The 19,822-nt window shown below is 46.9% G+C and overlaps 1 protein-coding gene across 1 annotated transcript in view; it reads left to right on the top strand.

Moving 5' to 3' along the window:
* Nucleotides 1–19,822, top strand: part of CAMKK1 (calcium/calmodulin-dependent protein kinase kinase 1, alpha) — an 82,550-nt gene that overhangs the window by 8,095 nt on the left and 54,633 nt on the right. The window contains exon 2 of the mRNA XM_014953323.1: nt 14,734–15,290. Coding sequence (XP_014808809.1) covers nt 14,835–15,290 — 456 coding nt within the window. The 5' untranslated portion in view covers nt 14,734–14,834. The remainder of the gene's footprint in view (nt 1–14,733; nt 15,291–19,822) is intronic.

The raw sequence follows: 19,822 nt of genomic DNA, 5'->3' as shown, positions 1-19,822 counted from the left end.
AGTGATTCAGTGACTCTGCAGATGTTTTGATTTGTCAGGAATGATAAGTGTTATTAAAAAAATGAGGCTGTCATTAGATCTACTCTTAGAACTGTGTGTTCAGTGATAGGGAGAGTACAAAAGCAAATGAAGCAACCAGAGATTGGGAATCAGAAATCTGAGATTCTCTTACTGAGCATTGCAGAGGTGTCTGGTTGACCCTGAGCAAGAGTGTCTCTTCCTGGCTCCTCTCAGTAAATGTTCTCCTGGCGAATAGGCACCATCTGTAGAACATGGGTAGGTCACAGCAGGTGACAATAGTATGTAAATGAGAATTTCCCGTTGAAATGTATTAGGCTACAATTTCAAAAACAGGAAGCTGAAGAATAGAGTTTTATTGTTAAACAGAACTTGTGAAAGGAAAGCCAAAAATAGTTTTCTTACGAGTGTCCTTTGTTCAGGTACTAGAGAATAATTCACAGGCTTGTAGGTTTTAAGGTCTCTATAATTGTCTATGCCAGATCTCCTGGGTCATAAGCGTGGAACATGTTACCAGCAGTCCCTTTTGGAGAATTCCAAAGAGAAAGTAATGAGGAATTTATCGCTTCCTCAAGATGTTTTCCAGATTGTAATTGCAGATGAAGTTTCTTTTGTGTTTTGTTTTAAAATGTAACTAATTGACAAGATTGTTTCTAAGCCTCAAAGGCAAAGGAATTATACATGATAATATTATAATAATAAAGGCAAATGTTAGTGATTTGGTGCTGTTACTGTACCAGAGACCTCCCAGATGAGGTTAGTTCACGTGCAGAGAATGCAAATAAAGCTGCTTCCAAGTGTGTTACCTTTGTGGGTTGGTTTGTACTTTTTAGTTGATGATATTGGGTGTTTCTGGCATCCCTTTCCAAATGAGTGTGTGTGTGTGTGCATTGCAGACATCAAGCAACTAGGAAAGCATGGGAGATGACTGTGCTCCCTGCCCTTCGGTGCACCTCTCGGTCTCAAGCAGCTGCAAAGCAAACAGCCACAGTGACTTAGGGCTGGAGAGGGACAATGCCAGAGGAACTGCATCCAAGTGTGATGCTGGAGCATCTTCAGCCTATGGTGGGAGCAGTGATTTATTTAGTTTGGTTTTTTTTTAAGACTTGATCTGACTGTAGCTGATCTGTGTGACCATCTGGGGGCTGATGGAGTGCTGGTACCAGGGCAGTGGTGCTGCCATGCTCTCTCCCTGTGCAGAGCTCGAGGTAGCTGTTTGTGTGTTGCAGCTTGTGCAGGTGGAAGGAAGAAAGCGGGACAGAGGTGGACCCCATCTAAGAGGATGGATGCAATGGGAATTATTTTCAAGGCTTCCTTGATGTGAGCCTGCTACCCTAAAAAAGAGCTGTAAATGCAAATGTGGAAGAAAATGCTTACGTCCTCTTCCCCTCCTGGGAAAGGAGCCCTGGGACAGCTCCAGCGTAACTGGGCAGCTCTCTTGTTTAGACACATGTGAAACACATTCACCCAGACACTTGTGTGAGTATTTCCACATTTTTGAGGCTGAGATTTTCAGTGTTCACACTTCGGCACATGAATGTTGTCCCTTCTGATGTCCTGAGACCATAGTTAAAGTTCAAGTATGTGCTTGAGTGTTTTGCTGGAGTAGAGCTGACATCACAGAAAAAAGCAGTGTGTTGGGAAACTCTGTGGCTGTATCCAGACTGATTGTTCTGAGATGCACCTGGAAGGTGCTGAGCACTGTGGCTGGGAGCCAGCAAGGCTTTTAAACACATGCTTTGCTTTTTTTTTTTTTCGTGGTATTACCAGTTCTGTTCTTTGATTTCTTTCCCCTGGCAACTAGAGAAGGATATCTGAGTAGCCAGAGCAGTGTTAATTCATCTACCAGTGATATCCTGACCTGTATTGCAGGGGTGTCTCATGGGACATGGGACGGCTGATGGGGGCACATATTGCTACTGGTACCCAAGTCAATTGACTTCAGATTTTCTGTTCTGCTGGGCATGGCTGCGTGAGCAATGCTCAAACTACATTTGTAAACCAGATCCCATCTTTCCACACATATCTGCTTGTTATTAAACTGCACAGACAGTATTTCCTTCCCTGCTTTCCTATTAAGACTCTATTTGTCTTTTACTTGCCTTGAAAATTTTGGAGACAAACTGCCAAATTCAGGTTTTATTTGAAAGTGATGTGGTCTGCAGTGGAGCCCAGGGAAGAGAGGATCCTAAAAATTCTTTGGTGGTTGATGGCTTCCAACTGCTGTTGGGTTTTCGAGGCATTGCTCTTTAGCTTTGCCTGCTGTGTGCAGGAGAAGGGTGCTACAACCCTAGTTGGAAACTGGGAAAAGGGGCTTTGATCCTGCAAAGAGATGGTCCCATGCGTGCTGCCATCAATATCGGCTGTGTCTCTTATGTCTTCAGCTGGGGAGCTCCTCCTGTAGCTCACCATGTCTCTGTGGGGCTGGGGACAGGGCTGGGACATGTGAAGCAAGACTAAATCCTGCACTGCAGTTGAAAACTGCACCTCCCTCAGCAGGGGATGTCTCCTTCCCAGCAGGTTTACTCCTGTCCTCCTCCCGCACCTGCTGACTTGATGGCCAGAAATGGGCATTTTTCTGCTCTTGTTGTGGCTTTGCAGAGCTGTTGGATGGGTTTGCATTGTTTCTCATGCTTCAGGAAGGGTCTGGCTGGTTGAGTGTGACACGCAGTACTTGTCCTGGGCCATGGAGAATAGGGGAATGGCTTTGGTGTCCCAGGGCAGCATGGCACCCTGACCGTGGCTGTTGCTCAGTCCCAGGCTCACTGTGCACAGCCAGAACCCCTGAGGTGCAACTAGAGTGCCCCAGAGTGGCATTTCCACACTTGCTTTTCCGAGTAAATCTTCACCTGGAAGCTTTTGTTGGTTCTTTCATGCTGCAAAGCCTTTTTCATGCTCTGACAAATGCTGAGATTATCATCAGCCTAAATTTCTGGAATAGCATTGCAGTGACTCAAAAGAACAGCATTCTCCCCAGCAGCCTTTGCCTAGTGACTCTCTGGATAATCTCCAGTCATTGACCTTAGGGCTTTGAAAGTGCATTTTGGCTTAAAGAGCTAAAGCTTAAGGCTTCAAAGGAATTGGGAAGCCTGTTACCCTTTAAATTTCCGAGCAGCGTGGGTTATGTGTGCATGGACAAGGGTAATTGTAGGGGTGGTTTACCTGGTTCTGACTCCTGCAGGATCTGCTGCTCATCCCCTGGAGCCTGTTCTCTCTGTGCAGAGAGGCTCTCTGCTGCTGCCGCCTTTGATTTTGTGCAGGTCAGATGAGGCCAAGTTTTCAAGTCCTGGGGTTTCTAAAGATGTGAGGATTATTAGAAGGTGGGAGTTATCCATGTGGAAACACAGCAAATACTTTGAGCTCTGAATTTGAAGTCCATTTGTCTTGGCTTAGAGCGTTCACTGCTTTTTGTCTGGCCCTGTGTAGTTCTGTGCTTTGCCTCTCACCTTGGGATATTGCAGAGCTGCAGAAGACCTTCTGCCCGTGGACACTTAGAGATGGGTGCTGGGATCATTTCCCTGGTTAAAATTCTTTGCAAAGATCACCTTGAATAGAAATCTCCGTCCATATTTGAACTCTTGGGAAGAAGAAAGCCTGTTGTGTTCTGTGTTGTATGTTTTTATTGTACATTGGCAATCCTGGAACAGCTGGAAATTAATGTTTTTTAAATGCCAGAAAGACTTTTCACTGCAACTGGCTTACAGACCTAAGCAACTCGATGTATCCCCTGAAATACCCCCAAATCTCTCAAAGGCAGCTGAAAGCTTTTTCCTTATCTGGAAGGAAGATAAACCTCTAAGACTGACATGTGAACTTGTTCTGCCTGGTGGCTTGTTTGGTTTGTTGTGGATGCTTTTTAAACAACATTAACTTCAGTGCTGATCTGTGCTGTGAGATCTGAAACTAGAAAAGGTATCTTGATGCTGAATTACTTTGTGTTGATGATCTATATCTGTGTTTTCCCAGATCCCACTTTGCTGCTCCTAAACTATACCAGCGTTGTTCTGCAGTGACTTCCTTTTCTGTCATTGAATTCTTATATATTGTGCAGCAATAGGAAATCTGAGCATCCGTGAGCACCTCAAAAGCAGAGTTAACCCTGGCAGTTGGTATGGAAGGTGCTGATGGATGCAGGGGAGAAGGCAGGCAGGAGTGAGAAATATGCTGGCAAAATAAATAAATCGGGGAAGAGGAGAGAAACAGCATGGAAGTGTGCAGGCTGTCTGCTGATGTGTAGCTGTGGGCTGAGATGCTGTTGCTAAAGAAGCAGCCTGTCTTGCCCAGTTTCGGGTTGCTTTTCCCTCCTCAATTTATTTACTACTGTATATCATGGGCTCTGCTGAGGAAGCAGGATGCCTGTCAGTCTCAAGGAGCCTTGCTGCAAGATATATCCCAGAAACTGAGGAACTCATGTAGAACTGTTGCAGGCCCTGGGTTGAGCTGGCAGCATTCATGGTTGGGAAACCCCTTGGTTCACTTGCAACCTGCATAAGTTTGATGCAGGAGTGGTGAAAGCAATGCCACCTAACCAGTTTTTTACAAGACTTCTGTAAACTTGTCCTGGCGAGAGGAAGGGTGGCATGTTTTTCCCTCTGCTCCTCCTCTCTGCAGCTTTTGAATTCAGTTGGGCAGAGGAGGAGCCCTTGGAGATGGGAAGTTCCCGCATATGTGCGGGATGTTGGCAGCAGGTAGAGAATGGGACTGGAGGACGGATGGATGGAGAAGGTCTTCTACATGTCTGTAAATTCCTGATGGGAGGAGACAGTGAAGAAGATGGAACCAGATTCATCTCAGTGGTGCCCAGGTATCAGATGAGGCAATGGGCACAGACTGAAATACAAGAGACTCCATTTAAAAAGGAAAAACTTTTGTTTGAGCCTGCTGCCACGCAGTTAAAAAAAAATGCCTTGCAAAGGGAGCAGGCAGCCTGTTCCTCAGGGTCAGTGGAAGGTGGGCATAGCCATATATGATGTGTGGTCCTTGTGGCTTCTGGTCTCTGTTTTAATATGTGCAAGCACCTACTGCAGGCTCCTTGTCACACTGGTGCAGGAGGGAGCCCTTAGTCCCACCAGGGAGCAATCCCAGAAGATCAGCCGTTGCTTAAACTTGTTTTCTGTTCTTCAGGGTCACAGTCTGGTGGGTCATTGCTGGTTTGCTTGGTTGGCAGGCTCCCCTGCTTTCCTGGAGCTTTTGCTGTAAGCTGGGCTTACCAGGCTTAAAAACCAGACCTTACACTAAAACTAGAGGGCAAAATGCAGTGTGCTGTGTCTGGTCATGCAAATCTGTGCACTGCTATGTGTTGGTTTCGGTTCTATTTCTCTTACATTCCCTTCCCTTTCTCTCTGTGCCACAAGAGATGCTTTCTGTAGCCTGCTCACTGGTGCCCTGGGCTTGTTTTGATCGGATGTGTCCTGTCCTGAAGCACAGTCACCCGCAGGCGCTGCAGCAATTGCAGTGGTTTAGAGACAGGTTTGATTTGAGTGCTCAGCTCTGCTCCCGTGAGAGTGGAGGAGATTTGGACATTGTGGATGGTTAGACCCTGCCCTTACAGACTAATATGCCATTCAACTCCTCTTGAATTCTTCACTTTGGTCTGTTCATTGCTGTATCATGTTCTGTGGCAATTTTGAGGTATCATTACAAATTGCAGCAGAAGATAGCTCATCTGAGAAAAATCCGTTTCCCTTAGAACAACTCTGAACTGTTTTTTTCTTTTACCTGCCATTTACTTCCCCATGGTACAGACATTTGGAAAGTCATTATAGCAATGAAGACTGTAAATACTAAAGACTCCCTAGTTCTGAGGTACTTTGCTCATGAATCAATAGGGTCTGGCTACTGTCTTGCTTGTTAATAATTTACAAATAATCTAAGCTTTTCAAACCTTGTATAATCTGACATTTCCAGTTATTTTTTGAAGCACCCCCTTGCCGGCTGTTTAAATGCCACCTCCACCAAGCTGTGCTCCCTGCCACTGCTGCCCCCTCTCCTGGGAATCACGCTGACTCTCAGCTCAGCAAGTGACAGCAACCATGACATTTCTTCCTCCTCTTCCTCCTCCCTGCTCAAATTCAGCCCCAGGAGTCTGCTCCCTCTGCTGTGCAAGTTCTCTATTGACACTACAAGGAACCTCTGTGTGTGAGTTGATGTTCCCCATGCCCGCCTGTGCAACCTCAAGCTGTAACCACATGTACTCTCGTAGTTGCTGGTCAGAAAACTGCTTTTCCACTGGATTATGGGGTTCAGCGTACCCCAAGTGCAACTTCTACAGGCAACGTCCTGCACTCTTGATGGAGTTTGGAAGAGGAGGATGGCCTGTGCAGGCTCTGAGGTCCAGGTCAGCATCAGCCAAGTGCCTCATGGGAGTATGCAGAGGAGCAGCTTTGGAAACTGTGTCTCCTGAGTTTTTGCTCTCCTCTGACATCAAGCTGTTTGAGTGATCCAGATGTTGTGTGCGTATTACCAAGCCAAATTCTTTCATTGTGCTGTTCCTAGGGTCACTTGGAGGTGGGGCAAACCACCTGGTGTGGCTGGGGATGTGCTGGGACATCCTCTGCAGCACAACTGATCTCTGTACCCATCCCAGCTTCCTCTGTCCTCCTGTCCTTCATTGCTGTGGGTGTCAGGGGCTGACATTAGGCTGGCACAGTGGCCAGAGTCCTTCACCTGCAAAGCTTTTGTCCCCCTTGTTATAAGGGCAAGTGGGATTTGTTATAATCTGAGCTCAGGTCGTCTGCAGGGATGGAGTAGACATGTGGAGTTGGGTGTTGGGATGTGCTGGGTTTGTGGTCCCTACTGGGATGTTGCAGACAGGGAGTGGAAGCACTTAGCATCATTGGAAGCAAAGCCTGTGGGATACGTGGGCTGAGTGCTTCCCTGGCTGTAACTTGCAAAAAAAAAAAAAAAAAACCCCTCCAGTGTTCATATGCTGATAAATGGTTTTAAGAGATTAAAGCAGAAGCAAATATAGTCCAGCATCAGGGTCTGATGTCCACAAGTCTCTCCGAATCTTTGCTACAAAACATGGCAGGCAGATCCCATGTGACAGTAGTTTGTAGCCAGGGCTTGAGTACAGAGGAGCAGAACTTTTCTTTGATTCATTGGTGGTGTTCCCACCGAAGCCATGGTTAAAATGTGCAGATATAGCTGCCCCCAGTCAAATAATGCTCTGGCAGGGCTCCTGTTTCACTGGTGTTATCTGGAGTGTTTAATGGTAATATCGCTCTCACTTAGATAGATTTGGCACTCCTCAATGTTTTCTTGTTACAGGAATTTCCTTAAGTAGAAACTTTTTCTTCAGAGCAATTTTTGGTTGATTATTGCTTATATATGCAATTAGTGTAATTGCATCTGATTATGCAAATGCATTTAATCATATAATTAGAACATGGAGGGATGAAATATAATGCAGTTGGGAAATCTTTTGTAAAACTTCCTGAGCTCAGTACTCTGTGCACAAGGTGGTGGTTATCGCGTATTACCAAGCCAAATTCTTTCATTGTGCTGTTCCTAGGGTCACTTGGAGGTGGGGCAAACCACCTGGTGTGGCTGGGGATGTGCTGGGACATCCTCTGCAGCACAACTGATCTCTGTACCCATCCCAGCTTCCTCTGTCCTCCTGTCCTTCATTGCTGTGGGTGTCAGGGGCTGACATTAGGCTGGCACAGTGGCCAGAGTCCTTCACCTGCAAAGCTTTTGTCCCCCTTGTTATAAGGGCAAGTGGGATTTGTTATAATCTGAGCTCAGGTCGTCTGCAGGGATGGAGTAGACATGTGGAGTTGGGTGTTGGGATGTGCTGGGTTTGTGGTCCCTACTGGGATGTTGCAGACAGGGAGTGGAAGCACTTAGCATCATTGGAAGCAAAGCCTGTGGGATACGTGGGCTGAGTGCTTCCCTGGCTGTAACTTGAAAAAAAAAAAAAAAAAACCACCTCCAGTGTTCATATGCTGATAAATGGTTTTAAGAGATTAAAGCAGAAGCAAATATAGTCCAGCATCAGGGTCTGATGTCCACAAGTCTCTCCGAATCTTTGCTACAAAACATGGCAGGCAGATCCCATGTGACAGTAGTTTGTAGCCAGGGCTTGAGTACAGAGGAGCAGAACTTTTCTTTGATTCATTGGTGGTGTTCCCACCGAAGCCATGGTTAAAATGTGCAGATATAGCTGCCCCCAGTCAAATAATGCTCTGGCAGGGCTCCTGTTTCACTGGTGTTATCTGGAGTGTTTAATGGTAATATCGCTCTCACTTAGATAGATTTGGCACTCCTCAATGTTTTCTTGTTACAGGAATTTCCTTAAGTAGAAACTTTTTCTTCAGAGCAATTTTTGGTTGATTATTGCTTATATATGCAATTAGTGTAATTGCATCTGATTATGCAAATGCATTTAATCATATAATTAGAACATGGAGGGATGAAATATAATGCAGTTGGGAAATCTTTTGTAAAACTTCCTGAGCTCAGTACTCTGTGCACAAGGTGGTGGTTATCTTATGCTGTAGGCTGGTAGACTGGAAATTTTAGTTCAGCATGCTGGCCAGTTTCAAAACATATTTAAATCATACTGTTAATTACTCTTAAAATTGGTTATGTGGCCTTCATGGTGTGAAGGTGTGTAACTTCTATTTTTTTACGTGATAATATCAGGAGCCTGCTGCTGAGCTCAGCCCTGTTGTTTCACATCTGCATCCCCACCTTACACCCAGGGACATGAAGGCATCAGTGCATTGAACCCAAACCCTGGGTCCTGCCTGCAGCCGGAGTTCCTCGTGGGGAGAGGGAGAGCAGGCCTGGGGTGATGGATCCTTAGGGTGCTTGTTGTCTGTAGCTCAGGGGCTGAACTGGCACCCAAATCCTTTTGGAAAACACCCTGCCTTGGTAAGGCATGTACAGAGGAGGAGGTAGAAATGGTGCATTTTCCAGACCATGGTCTTGGATGTGTTTTTGTCATTCAAGAAATCTGGCAGGAGCAGGGGCCTGAACCTGCTTTTCAAATTTCTCACGCAGTGCTTGAATTGCAAAAATACTGTTCTTTGTCATTCAGCAGTTACTTTCAAAGCTGTGCTAGGAGCCTCACAGAACTAATCAAAGCGCCTCACTTTTATGATCTAATTTTCAGCTGTGGCACAACAGCCAGGCTCACCGCCAAGAACTGTGGAGAGAAGAGGAGAAAAAGACTAGGATGATTATAGCAGGATCGAGTGATTTCTCAGCAAGACACGATTGTCTGTGCTCTGAAATGAGAGCCTTGTAAGCCGCAGGATAAAGCAAAAGTATGGTGTGTATGCAAAAAGCACAAGCAGTATATTCTTATTTATTACTTCAGTTGTGTTAATGTCTCTTGTTTCTAGTTGGGAATTGGTACTAAAAGCGATTACCCTCTTCCTAGCAAGAACGCAGTCCAAATGGCTGGTCTGGTGTACATCTGTCTTCATTATCTCTGCAAGGGCTGTGGGGATTTGCTTTCTTTTTGGCTTCACAGAGCTGCAGCTTCTCATTGTTCTTAGCTGCTTGGTTTGGGCTGCTTTTTAGCCAGTGGATGTCTGAAGGTGGTTTTCATAGATGCCAAGAAGCTTGTGTGCTTCTCCAAGGCCTGATTCCTCACAGCAGCAGTGTGAGTGGAATAGGGCAGGAGGCAACCTCATCTTTGGGTGCCCTGCTTGGTGTGCTGGGGGTGGGTGGAGCTGAAATCAAGGCAAACATACTCTGAATTGAATTGCTGCAGAAAAAAATGAACCCCCTGGCTGCTCTCCCACTGCTGTAATGAGACCCATAAGCAATTGGCTCCTTAGATCTGAAGAGTCGTGTGTTTTAAACTGTGTTGTGCTTTGCAGGGCTCGTGGCAGCTCAGATGTTGCTGTGGTGCACGGCTGTGGGACATAAGTCCCTCCTAAGCTTCTCTAGACTGAAGGTCTTAGAGCAAGCTGGCTGGACTTCGGGCAAGTGCCTCCCCCATGTATAAAAAGTTGATGGGGTTGTGGGGGGTTGTGAAAATATCTCCCTCATGTCAGGGTAGTGGACTAACAGTGAGTACTTGGGGAAGTCTGCAGACCCAGCTGCAGAACAGGGAGCACAGGAGAGAATCCAGCATTGAAATAGTCCTAGGCTGTATTGCCTGGTGTAGGGAGACAGCTTGGGCTCTGGAAGGGACTTGCTGACCTAATATTTTAAAAATGTCATTTGAGGAGCTCTTCAGGACTTGGCAGCCCAGCTGAGGACTTGCTGTTTCTCTCCTTAAAGGGAGTTTCTGGTGCCGGTTGACAGCAGTCGGAGCAGATTCTTCACCCTGGCTGTGCTGCTCTGGGGGAACATCTGAAGGAAACACAAGATAGGGCTGGATGTGCAGCCCAGCTCTGCCCCAGGGCAGGACTGAGCTCCTGCTGGGGGTTCTGACCTGAGCTGAAGGATGCTGGTGATGGAGATGACATCCCCTCTGCAGGCAGCCTGGCCTGATACACAGCTGCCTGCAACACTTAGAAAACGTGGCCTGATTCCTGACCTTGCTAGTGCATATTAAAGTGGCAGACTAAAACATTCTGTGATCTTTGGGACCTCTCTTTGTTGAGAGTGCCTGTGGGTATTGTCTGGTCAAGAGGCACCTAATGGCTGTGGCCTTCAAACAGGGTTTCATGGTGACATCCCTGCCAGTCCCTATGCTGGCACAGAATAGGGTACAAATGCCATCCATGGGCATTTGAAGAAGTATCCAAATGCTGCTGGAACACTTCCCATGCAAATATTCATCGTTATTATTCACTGTGACTTATTTTACTGCAAAGGCCCTTGGTGCCTCAGCGCAGGGCGGATGTGTTCTCAGAGACAGAAAGGGGAAGCGGGATGAGGTGACCTGAGGGCTGTGTCATTCCTCTTAACATGGGAACTGTGACAGATGAAGCAGTAAAGTCACTTTTCTGGGTAGCCTGTAACAAAATTGGGAAATGAAGCTGGATTTGCTGAGACTTGGGGCCTTTTAGCCTCCCTGTCCTTCCTCATAGGAACGTTTCTAGTTACCCAAATGCAAGGATCGAGCAGTAAACTAGATTTGCAGTTCTTTATTTTTCAAACAATGCTTTGAAATACTTTTATTGAGCAGCAAAATTTATTGCATTCGCTCATCTCCCACTCCCACGTATGATACAGAGAGATTTTCTCCAGAATAATACTCTTTTCAAAAGGGTATTTTGTACCCTGCTCTGCTCAGCGCCTGTCTGGGAAACATGTGCAGCCATTTGATAAATATATTGTGGAAAATACCATCGAAGTGGCAGTCTGCCTGCGGCAGAGGAATAGCTACAGGGGGAAAATGGTAAATAAGATATGTGTAAATTAATTTTGCTCATATAAGCTTGTTTGCAGCTTTAGGTCTTGTCTGCAGCATAATCCTCTGATCTACAGCAGGTGTTTTGTGTTGGGGTGATCAGGGTGGTGACCGAGTGAAGAGTATTGGACCCAAAGCTGTGCAGGAGCTTGTAGAAGGTAGTGGTGGTGTCTCTGTTTCGCTGGGATTTCCCGTCACAAGAAGATGCGGTTGTGCTGTCGCCTGACAAATGGCAAATCCACCATTGATTTTTGCCTTGCAGAAATAAAAAATTGCCTTTTGTGCTGAGTTTTATGCACAGTAAGACTGGTCTGTGCGTAACTGATTTGCTTATTCAGAAAGCATTGCTTTCCAATATACTTTTGGAAGATTTATCAGTAAGAAGGAATCCTTCAAAGCAGCAGAATCTGAAACAAAGCCCAGCTCTACAGATGGACAATTATTTTAAGTCTTGCTGGATATTTTTCTTTTAGCATACTTTCAGCAGCACAGTATTTGTTGTGATGCTGTATGGGTCTATTTGTTTTGATGGGATGAACTGATTGATGGGGCTTATCTATTTAAGTTGTCAATTACCTGAAGATTTATTTTGAGGCTTGAGCTGTGGGTTAGAGCTGTGTGATTGTGCTGCTGCTTTTGAGGGGGTGACCCCCCTGGGTGCCTGCTCTGGGCAGGGAAGAGCTGTACAGGCAGCTGACAGGAGCACTGCTGTTTGCTGGGACATGTCTGCTGTTCCTAGTGCTTCTGGCTTGTTGGCTGAGCAGTGAGGATGTGTGAGAGACACCCAAGTATTCAATCCAGGTGGGTGATCTATGGGCATTCATGGCAGATGCTTTCCCTCCTCTCCCTCCTGCATATGGGGAAAGCCTCATGGCAGGAGGGGGGAAGATAGTGGGGGGAGCTGCAAGCTTCAGTTGCAGGTTAATTTTTTTCTCTTGATGCTCTCTAGGAGTGAGGTGAGCTGTGACTGTCCAGAAGCTAAAGCTGCTGCAAGGAAAGGTGTTGGGTTTGTTTCTCTGTAGGCAAAAAAGCAAAGCCAGGCTTTTAACACAAGTTAAAATTGGAATGTTTCTCCTGTCCTCTGTGGAAGCTGGATTAAATGGTGAAAGCATTCTTACTCCCTCCTTCCCTTCATTTAAAATGGTTTCTCTGATAGAAGGGAACACGCAGGCTGGAGAGCTGCAGCCCAGCCCCGGTGGCAGAGGGCAAGCTGATGATGGCAGAGATGTGTCCTGGTGCTTTCCTGGCTATGCAGAGAGCCCTGGAGGCTGCTGCTCCACAGGCAGTGCTGGAGGCAGATCTGCCCTTCCCAGGGGCCGAGACGCTGACCTTCACCCAAAGCCAAGTGTGCAGGCATCCCATGAGGAGTCCTTATGAGTGTCCTGTTGGGATTTGTGCTGTTCCACAGGCTCTAGAGTGTGAGGAAAGCCTCTTCTGAGATAGCAGTGTGTCTGCAGGCTTGCGGTTGCCCTGACCCCATGCTCCTAGGTCAGCTCAGAAGCTTTCCAAGCCCCTTGTCGCCTTCCCATGAATCCATATCAAAGGACAGGCTCATTGCTGAGCCAGCGCAGGGCTGCAGCTGGATTTCTAGCTTTAAGCCTGGTTTTGGGAGAGCTGGGAGGTCTGGCAGAGGGGAAAGGCTTGTGCTGCTTTGCCTGTGGGTTTGTGGGACCATGTGCAGTATGTGATCTACCAAACCCTGCACCCCTTCCCTTGCTTCTGCAAGCCACCCCCCTGCTCCTGCATCCTGGCTTTGAAAGGGATTTGTGCTTTGGGATTGAAGGGTTTAAATATAGTTTTAATAAAAGCTTTTAAAGCCGATCTCACCATTTCATTACGGTTTTGAGTGAGTGACACTTTTGTCAATTTGTTTCAAACAAGCCTGCAGAAAAGGCAGGAGAAAGGGGGAAGATTATACCTGGGTGGGGAAGGAGATGAACAGTGGGCTGTGGGGAGGAACCTTGTGGATTTGGATGTTTCCTTTCTGTGACAATGAGTGCCCAGCATGTCCCCTGTGCCTGGCATGTGACCTTGGGTGAGCTTCCCATCCAGACCTTTCTCTAGTTTCCTTATTGATATGAAAGATTCGGTGAGCTTGGCTGCTGTGCCTCTGCGGGGGACTCAGAAGGTGGGTTGTCTCTCTCTGCAGCAGAGTTCAGCTGTGGTGGGTTTACCTGAGTGGCATTGGGCAGCTTTGAGCCAGGCTCAACCATTGTTCTGTGCTCCTCAAGGAGGGTGTTGTGTGTGTTCCCAGGCTGATGCTGGATGGGGCTCACTCCCACCCTTCCTCATGGAAATTAAACTGATCCAGTGTGAAAACAGGGTGATGCAAGTGTCACCTGGCTTGCAGGGATCTTTACACAACCTGCTTTGCATGCAGGGAACCAAAGATTGCAATAGTTTGGAGTTAAATCTACACTGAAATTCATTGGATGCAGTCCAGGATGCTGGGATTAAAATGAAGTTCTCCCCCACTGTCCCCAGAAACCGGGCAGAGGGATGAGATGATGCATCCTGCAGCACTGCATCTTCAGAGGTGATTAAAGGATGACAGCCATGTGCTGCAGAGGATAATTTCCTGCTCTGGACCACACTGGGAAGACTGAAATCTGTTTTAAATTGAGACTGAAACTAGCATCCAGGAAACAGTGATTTTTATTTTTTTTTATTCAGCAGTTTTAGCTTTGTATTGCACTTTTGTGTTCTGTAAGTCTTTTTCCAAAGGAAAAGCGGATTCCCACATGCTAGTAATCATTAAGCATTGTTGATTTGCAACTCAATATAGTTTGTATCCATGGTGGGCAGCAAAGTTAAGGTGTGTTGGCACACAGGCTGCCTGGAACCAGACTCGCTTTTAAACTCTGCCTTTTCTGTTGACTATGTTGCAAGTAATTGGGAGTGTAGAAGTCACCAGTAGTGGCTTCCAGGCCATTCTGTGACACTCTCTGGGGCCTTACAGGGCAGCAGGGAGACTGCTGTGGGGCCATAAATGGCTGTGAATTTGTTGTTAGGCACATTGGGTTTGTTTACATACCAGAAGCTGTTGTACCCTATAAATAAGAATTCAAAAGGTTGAAAGTTTGACCCTTTACCCTTGGTTTGTTAAGAAGCTGTACTTCTCCTTTTATTGTAAGCGCTGGTTGACTGTCAGCCCATCTACGGAAGGAGAAGTTCCCTTTAGTTGTGTCACTTGTTGCACATCAGATAATCTTTATTGCTTTCAGGTCTAGCTTGTGCTTGGGTTTGCCTTTCCTTCTGTTTGCAACTTGTTTACAGCGTGTCAGTGTTTTGCCTTCACTTTCTTTTATGTTGGAAGAAGCCAGAGATAGCTGTCTTGGCTGTGTTTGTGTTGAGTTAATGTTATTATTCAGTTTACCTCTGCTTTTATTTCCTTTTAGGTATTTCATGGAGACATTCCTTCATGCCACATGCTGTCTGTGAGTGCTAGCATCGCAGCTCTCTGCAGTGCCACCTGAAACCATACCAGCTGGACGCAGCAATGGGGGACTCTCCAACAAATGCCACAGATGGAGGCACAGACATGTGCTGCAAAGACACACAGACTGAACTGGCAGAGCGGGTAGCAGCCATAGACGTGGCTGTTGGCCCAGACAGAAGTGACCAAAATGGTGAAGACAACACAGAAGAAAATGACACAGTCTTTTCTGATAACATAAAAGACATACAAAGAAATGGAGTCAACAGTGACATGGGAGTGAATGAATTTCTGCCTTCCCAAAGGCCAGAAGATGCTCACTGCAGGCATGTTCCCAAGAGACCTCTCACTAGACCTGGCCTGTCAAGTAGGAAGTTGTCTCTACAGGAAAGATCATCAGGAGGCTATTTGGCTTCTAGCAACACTTCAGGTTATGGCCCTTATGCCACAGGGCCATCACCACGTATAATGAGGAGACCAACAATAGAGTCTAATCGGGTTTCCATATCAGATTCTGAGGTAGGCATGTTCTCCCCTATAATTGTGGTGTCAAGGTAAGGCAAGTCTTTCTTAACTGGTAATGGGAGTCTTCAGTCTTTTAAAACAGTAGACCTGTTTTTTTCTGACAGGGGGAAAAAGTCCCTGAAACCAGGGATTGTGCTAACTTAGAATGTCTGAACCTTTGCATCCATCTCATATACTTCTGCTGGGTGTAGCCCCAGTTCAGCCCTCACCTGCATGGGATAGTCCTGTTGAGAGCCAGGACCCCTATTTTGTAGTGGTAGCACACAGAAGGCCTGTCAGGCTGTTCAGAGAAAGGGCTGTGACCAAATGGCTTTGCTCTCACATCCCTGCTGTACGTGCCCTTCGGGAGTTTATCAGTCACAGCAGCTTTGCTGATGGTATTTTATGGATTTAAGCTTCTGAAGATTACGTATCTCCTATTGTATTTTCCATTATTGAAGGCATGATTTAATTTTATAAAGAGCCTAAGTGCGCTGGTGTTTCCCACTCATCAGGATTTTCCTTTGTCTTTAAAGCGTTTGTACGGGTTTGTACCAGCAGTGACTGAGAGCTGTGACCCCTCTCTCCTTCAGAGGAGTGTCTTAGTGTGGCTGTGGTGGTTGTTCTTGCTTGTCCATCTTGTGGCTGCTCTCTCGGTACCAGGCCTGGGTGCAGGAGATGTCACATGCTGTTAGTGGTCAAGTGTATTGATGGAAGCAGCTGCTGGTTACAACTCCCTGTGTTGTGCTGGGTGGGGAAACCTGTCCCCTTCCTCTGTCCCAGGGAAGGACAAGGAGGAAGGCTTCTGCAGTTGCAGATTATCCCCCAGCTCAGGCTATGCCTTTTTCTGAGATTTCTATCTGCTATTTGTGGAGCAAAACCACGGTTTCCCTGTTCTGCCACTTTTCTGGACTGAGTTTGTTTCCTAGTCATGTTTGCCTTGTGTTTCTGCTCTTAGGGAATGGGGCAGGGCAGAAGGAGGCGTGGGAGATGTCTGTGGATGCCACATCTCCCCAGTCTCAGAGGTGCTGTAACAGAGAGGAGATGGCATGCTGGAAAGAGGAGTGGTGGTGGTGTGGGTCTGCTGGCCTTACCCTGCAAGAAGGGGTGCATCTCTTGCCCTGGTGCTGTGGGAGGTGAGCCCAGACAGAAGTCCCCGGTTCATCTTGTGACTATGAGCCTTGCTCTGGTGGGGGATATGCCCTTTCCATGGGCATTTTCAATCTCTTTCCTCTAGGGCTGGAAACACGGTGATGCTAATCCAGAGAATTCACCTCTGCTGCTGTGCCCTGGCACCGAAGTGGGGCAGAGACAGCAGCTGGTGGCTCAGAAGCCCATCTGACTCTTCCTCACCCAGTCAACAGGGAGCATGTTGCTTAACATGGCTCTGCTGGTGCCAGTGTGTTGCTCTTGGGCACTGTGGTGCTTCCAGCCACGATGCTTAAATCCCACCATGGTCCCACCCTGTGTTTTAAGGAACCCAAATCACTGGAGTTTGGACTTTTGCCAGTGTGGGTCCAAGTGACCTGGAGCTTCATATTTGTGCGGCTTAGTGCTTCCCTCCTGAAAAGTGGGAACCTGAGAGGATGGGTGCTGTGCAAAAGCAAATCAAGACCATTTACAGGTCATTTTAGCTGTGAGAGGGGTCATAGCATCCTCAGCTGATAGAGGATATCTGCAGAAGGGGCACTGCAGAGCTTGCAGCTTCTTTACCAACAGCCAAATGCTTTAATAAGGGAGTTGGGGAGGGAGAGGAGCTGGTTCTTGGAAGCGGACGTGACTTGTGTGCCAGCTCTCCCATCCTGCAGTACTTTGACTGTGCCAGGAGTGGGGCTTGTCCGAAATCTGTTTCAGAGTAGCTGCAGTCAAGTGCGACTAGCACATTCCCATCTGCAAGCAAATTCAAAATACTCTGTCCTCTTCTAGAGCATCTGCATCTTGGGGAGCGATAGCTGCTGCCTTGGGATAGGAAATGTGTAGTTTGAAATGCAAATGCAGCGCCCTTCATTTCACTGCTCCTGCAGCAGTCCATTACGCAGTGCTGTGTTTTTAATGGTCATTTTGATATAACTATTTACAGCCCTGCTCCAGAGCAGCCCAGATGCTTAACAAAGCTGTGCTCGTTGGAAAGCATCATTCATATTAATGGGGAACCGCTGCAGTAGGAGGGGGAAGGGAGCTCTGGCGAGAGCTGTGTGTGTTCAGAGAAGGGTGCTCCTCCTCGCAGTGATGCTCTTGGGAACCCTGCTTCGTTTTCCAGCATATAGGGACAGCATCTGTACCCTGTAAGGAAGAGCAGAAGGACTTGGAAGATGCACGGGTGTTTATAGAATAAAGTTTTTGAGGCTGACCACTGACTAATGAGAAACAAGTGTTAGGTGTGTGACAGCAAGATGAGCGTGCAGCTGAACTCCAGCAGCCTGCCTGTGACTTGCCAGTTGCTGCTGAGTGTTTGTTGCAGGGTCGTGGTATTCATGGCTGTGAGACACACTGGAATCTAAATATGAGCTATACAGCTAACTGAGATAACAGCAGGGAATTTGGAAGAGAGATGGAGAGCAGGTCTGATGTTACATGCATTTACACACTGCTTGTGGTAAGTAATTTGCAGAGCCTTGCACATGGGCAGGGAAGACTGAGCAGAGCCAGGACATAGGGCAGGGCTTCTAAGAGTTACAGGGGACTCCCTGTTGAGGCTTTTGGCCCTATGGGGGATAAAATAGCCCTGTGATGAGAAATACAATCATGGTGTGCTTACCAGCAGCTGCTGTTCTGTTTTTAGTTGAATGCTTTAAGCAGTTGAATGCAGTAAGCAGGGAGGCTGGTAGGTCACTTTGACAAGATCCAGCTTACTGGTCACGGCATTACCCCATCTCCCTGTAAATGACTCTGGTACATCTTGTTCTAGGCAAGCTGTGTGTTATTGCTTGGGTTCATGTCTCTCACCTGCTTAAAGCCCTTTTGGAGTTGCTCCTTGCATTGAGTGTCCAGTACCATCAGTCAGTGCCTTTTGGGTGGCAGGACATCCATTGCTTCAGCTTGCACCTGCTGCCGGAGTGAGTAAGAGCCTCTGCAAAAATGAAGATGAAGTTCATGAACATTTGGGCTTTATCACATGTGCAGGTGCCATCCATCAGGAGCCGAGATGGATGGCAGAGCTGCATATCAAAATTTCCTGTGTTATGCTGATAGTCATCTAGGATTGAATCTGCTCTCCCTTCTCAGTGATAGCGGGAGCGGTGGCTCACTGCCTCGCTGTCAGCAGTTCTGTATCCTTCACTGATCTGGAGAAATAGCAGAGAGATGTGTTATATGGAGAGACTGGTTATGGGGATACAGCAGAAGTGACTTTTCTGTTGTTCTCTGCTGAATTATGGAAGAACAATGTACTTGGAGACGCTGCTGAGCTTTTTAATGCTGATTTAATACTTGTTCACAGGCTGGGAGGAAAGCTTGTATTGAGGGATCGGGGGTCGAGAGCCGAAGCTGAGCCTGCGACGCTGCAGGAGGCTTCACATGGTGCTGCGAGCAGGCAGTGAATCGTGCCATCCTGTCCCCAGGTCTGATACCCCAAACTCCTGCCTTCTGAGTGGGCTTTCTTGGGTTTGTTATTTAGAAAGAGGATGGCTCCTGGTACAGCAGGACTGCAGCAGACCCAGGGCTTGTTGTCTTGCACAGAGGCAATTCGTGATCAACCGAGCAGAGCCAGCAATTAGCTAATTGGGACGAAGAGTTGGCAGCTGCTGGTGTCTTGCAGCCACTGCTGACAAGTCTAGATCCGCAGTATTAACTCTGCAAGAGAAGTCGCCCAATCTGCTCTCCCGACGGCATTACTGTGTACTTAATTAACTTGATCTGTCATATCTCTATCAAAATCGATCTGTAATTTTCAACATTCCCTGCTTGTTCCCCTCCTTTCTTTGATTATTCATGGACCATGGCCTGGAGGGTCCTTTTGGTGTTGCCTCCTGCAGTAGGAGTCCCTGCTAGGCAGGTGGGATTCCTGCTGCCTTTGCTGCCCATCAGTGCTTTGCTCTGAGAAGGGAATGGCTTTGCCTTCAGCTGTGGCACAGAAGTGATTCAGCTGAAGTTATTAAGGGTACATAAATCTGCAGAGCTGAGGCACAAGCCCCAGAGTTTAGGTCGCTGGCACACATAGCTTCTGATGATGTTCCCATCTCCTGCTTGGTGCTGGCAGCATGGTGAGAGGAGAAGGTTTTCCACGGGGCTGTTAAAACAGTTTATACTTTGCTGTGTGGATGATGCTCCAGTGCTTGTATGTACCAGGACAAGGCTCTCTGTGAATGTTCGTACAGACCAGTGGGTGTCTTGTCACTGTGTTTGACAGAGCTTGTCCCACCTAAAATGGGCAGAGCTTGTATCTGTGAAAGGGTAGAAGTCCTGCTTGCTGGAAAGTGGCATTTGAAAATCTAATGCTGTCGTGGTTGGTTTTTTTTTTTTTTTTTTTTTTTTTAAAAAAAAAAAAAAAAAAAAAAAAAAAAAAAAAAAAAAAAAAAAAAAAAAGTTCTAGGAAAAATATTAAACCC

This window comes from Calidris pugnax, unplaced genomic scaffold, assembly GCF_001431845.1.
Source record: "Calidris pugnax isolate Ruff unplaced genomic scaffold, ASM143184v1 scaffold133, whole genome shotgun sequence".
Classification (NCBI taxonomy): domain Eukaryota; kingdom Metazoa; phylum Chordata; class Aves; order Charadriiformes; family Scolopacidae; genus Calidris; species Calidris pugnax.
This window is presented reverse-complemented; position numbering and strand designations above follow the sequence as displayed.